The sequence below is a fragment of the Corvus brachyrhynchos genome, unplaced genomic scaffold (assembly GCF_000691975.1).
Source record: "Corvus brachyrhynchos isolate BGI_N302 unplaced genomic scaffold, ASM69197v1 scaffold47, whole genome shotgun sequence".
NCBI lineage: Eukaryota > Metazoa > Chordata > Aves > Passeriformes > Corvidae > Corvus > Corvus brachyrhynchos.
Genome location: NW_008239292.1, coordinates 469,009 through 472,689, shown reverse-complemented (window position 1 = coordinate 472,689; position 3,681 = coordinate 469,009). Strand labels below are relative to the sequence as shown.

General features: G+C 43.6%; 1 protein-coding gene across 1 annotated transcript in view; it reads right to left on the bottom strand.

The window, feature by feature from the left end:
• Positions 1–1,523: 1,523 nt before the first annotated feature.
• The window catches only part of CDC27 (cell division cycle 27), a 19,713-nt gene continuing 17,555 nt past the window's right edge, over positions 1,524–3,681 (bottom strand). Inside the window, exon 18 of the mRNA XM_017740538.1 lies at positions 1,524–2,852. Within this exon, the coding sequence (XP_017596027.1) occupies positions 2,764–2,852 (89 nt within the window). The 3' untranslated portion in view covers positions 1,524–2,763. The remainder of the gene's footprint in view (positions 2,853–3,681) is intronic.

Here is a 3,681-nt window from a genome sequence, read left to right as displayed (position 1 = left end):
GACACGTGGAGCCCTGGGAAGGACAGGACAGAACCCCAAGGTGTCCCTAAACCTTTCCCAACCTCTGTCACTTGCCCAACTCCTGAAGGACAAACCCCACCCCTGACCCAAAGCACCCAGGGGTAAGCCTGCTTTTAAAAGTAATTTATTTGGATTTTCCACATCCTTTCATGAATTGCAAATATATTAACAGAAAAGACTTTTTTTCCCCTAGGACTGTACAATTTTTGAAATTAAAAAAAAAAAAAAAATCAAGAAAAGGAAAAAAAAGACAAATTACATTGTTTCAATGCAAATAGTAACACCACACCCACACTTTGCATTCTTCCATAGTTTTGTTGTAACAAAATGACAGTTCCCTAATTCTCCTCAGTGAACACTTGCTCTCACCTGCCTGCCAGTGCCTCCATGCTTGGCCTCCTCCTCTCTGTCCTTCCTCAAAGAGCCAAATTTTAGTCCTCCAATACTAATTTTGTGTTTCTCCTTAGAACGTAAAATAGCAGCATGGGCTAAATGTGACCCTGGATTCTTGGGAAAAAAAGAAAACACCTTTAAGGTAGGATGAACATATAAAGCCAGGAATGCTTTTATGTATTAAGTCTCCCAAATAGCACAAACATCCTTTGAACAGCCCAGCTGAGTTAAGAGCTTTTTCCCAGGGGCTGAGAGTTTTACTGTGGTTTTCAGGGAACAAAGGAAAAGGAAAAAAGCCCCTTCAATTCCTGGATCTCTGGTCCCCACATGAACAACATTTGTTATGGAAAAATAAATAGCACCTGCTTCCTCCTGCTTTTGTTTAGAAAATATGCTGGGAACCAAAAGGAAGCCAATTAACATGGCAATTAGTGGCATTCCACAAGTGCTGCCTGCAGACCTTACCAGGAGGTGCTGCTCAGAGACTCCTCCATGCGAGGGATGTGCTGGGAAGCTGCCACAAGCTGGAGCTAGATGGGAAAACCACACCAGGAGAGACACAGCAACCTCAGGAGCAGGGCCTGGGAGCTCTGCCCGAGGTGCAGATCAGTCCCAGGGAAGACTCTCCAGGAAAGGGGAATCACCCCAGAACACCTCAGCCACAGGAATCCGTGTGAGATCCCCCAATCCAGCCCAAACGTGCCATGATCTCCCAGTCAATCCATCACCTTCCAGACCCAGCTGATCACAAGTGTGTAGCAGAGGCAAAAATTTCATCCCTTTTAATTCCTCAGATTTTAGAGGGTTTTTTTACCCTATGAGGGGAATTGAAGCCTATTCTTCACTGCCCATCCTCCTACTTCAAAAAAACCCACCGAGCCACAGAATTCTATTTTCACTCAGAACTCGGGGATGATTTTTCAAAGGATAAAGGTGTCCCTGTGGCTCTTGACCAGAGAGAAGCCGGGACAGGGGAGGTGCCAAGTGGACAAGGACAAAATTCAAAAGAAATTGAAGTGTGAAGGAAACTAAGAGACCCCTAAAAACCAATAGATTAAAAAAAAAAAGAAAAAAAACCCAAAACATTAAGACTGACCACAACAAATACATTGCTATGAAATTTGTATCATTCCCAATTTATTAGGCATAAATTGCGCTTTAAAACTGCTTGTATCATACACTTGCTTTATCATCACTGCACAAAGGGCACCAATTGCTGCCGCAGAATGCTACAGAGAGCAGTTTGGACTCACTAATGTGGCACAGCTTTCTCCTCTCAGAAACAGACCCTGGAGGAAAATGTTCCTAGAATGGGAAACTGAAAGAACAGCTTAAAAAAATAAGGAAAAAGACAGATAATTGCACATTTTTGCATCCTGCTTGGACCACACTTTACAATATAGTTTTCAAAGTGATCACAGACCTAAGGAGATACTGATCTGAGACAATTATTTGATGCATTTGACCAAGATTCTGATTGTATTAAGGCTTCCAGTCTTCCCGCTCTCACAGGATTAAGGGTTTGATGTTTCACATTACACTTGTATCTACATTTCTCTCTTGATTTTGCCCTTTATTAATTTTTATTCTTCAAAGGGGAAGAACAAGTCAAGGGGTGCATGAAAAATGAAGCAAGGTGGTGCTGACTGAAATACAAAGTAAACACTGACCTTTCCAAAACCAGGTGAATAAATTAATTCATGGTTAGAACATGAAAGCATTTGATGAAAGCTCTGATCCTGCAATGTGATTCTCCTGCAGCTGCACTCTAGGCAGGGACAGGGGTGTTTCACGTGGCCTGACACGCACCCAGTCCTGGTTGCTCACTGGAGACACTGGAGCTTTAAGGTCATTGACACTCCCTGGCATTTAAGTTACACTACAATATGCAAAAGTCTTGAACAGCCTGTTTGTCAACACTGTCCTTGGAGAACTGGGAAATGAGGTTCAGCACTCTGCTTACCAAGGAAGACCCAAACTAAGACACATTTCTGGAAAAAGAACAAGACACCTCGTCATTAGTACTATCCCCACATCTACTGGCTTCCATACAGCAAACCAAGTCTGTCTTCCATGATATTTTTTTCCAGCAAGGGGGGAGTCCAAAACCAGCATTTTCTCCTCAGTCATTTCCATAAGTGTGTAAGAGCCAACTAGTCAGACTCAGCAGCAGCTGGATATTGCACTGCCATGAACTCTGGTACAGTTCAGGTCTGAGGTGCACTCGTGGTGTCAGTGGAGAACAACAACAGTGCTGGCTCAGAGATGTGGAACCCAGGATGCCAAGGAAGGGGAGAACACGACAGTACCAGTCACACACACTTAAGCTCAGACACTGGCTCTTGGAGGTTAAAATTCATCACTTTCCACGGCATGGAGCTGCGTGTCATCCGCGTCCGTCATGCTGCTCTCCTGGGACTCGTCCGAGAGCAGTGCCACTGCAAAGCTTCCCCCATGACCCAGCCCGGCCCATCAAAGGCAGGGCAGCCAAAGTATTAAAAAAAAAATTCCATTTTCCCCCCAAATTACCTTGAATTGCTTGAGTTTGTTCCATGTACACTGAGGGTCATTCAGCTGAGGCTGTGGAACTCTTCCACACTTTCTCTGCACAGCCAGGGAAGCTGAACTGTGACACACAGCCCAACACTTATTTTGTTTATGCTTATTGGACAGATTAAGCTTTTGGTTTTTTCCTGTTTAAATTTTTTTTTCTTGTTTGGTTGGGCTTTGGGGTTTTCTTCCTGTACTGCTCAGGTGTTGCTCAGCAGTTCCAGTCTCTGTCTCCATCTCCTGGTCAGAACAGGCTCAGCTCAGGGAGCCAGGGCTCAAAATTACCCCAATTCCAACAGCAGGGAGGGAAAAACTCTGGATATTTCCAGAAGTACAGTGCAGGGTAAAGTTCCCATATTAAAAAGCACACAGGACCAATAAAAACCAATGTGATATTAATACACCTGCCACTTTCCCCTCCTTTTTCAGTTGAGAATTTCAGGACACAGCATTTGTCTATTAATAAGAATCCAAATCCTGCTATATTTTCTTCTTTGCCACCTTTTACATTTAGCACACCAAGTATTTTTATCCAACATCCAGTTTAACTTCTGAAAAAGCCTCTACAGACAACGTCAGTTGCCATTCATTTACTCTGAAATTATTTGATGCTTTATGACAGAATGCTTGCAGCCCTGGGAATGTCTTGCTCTCCTGGGATACTCTTACAGCCACCCCTGATATGTGTAAATTCAGAGTTACCATGATCTCTGTCCT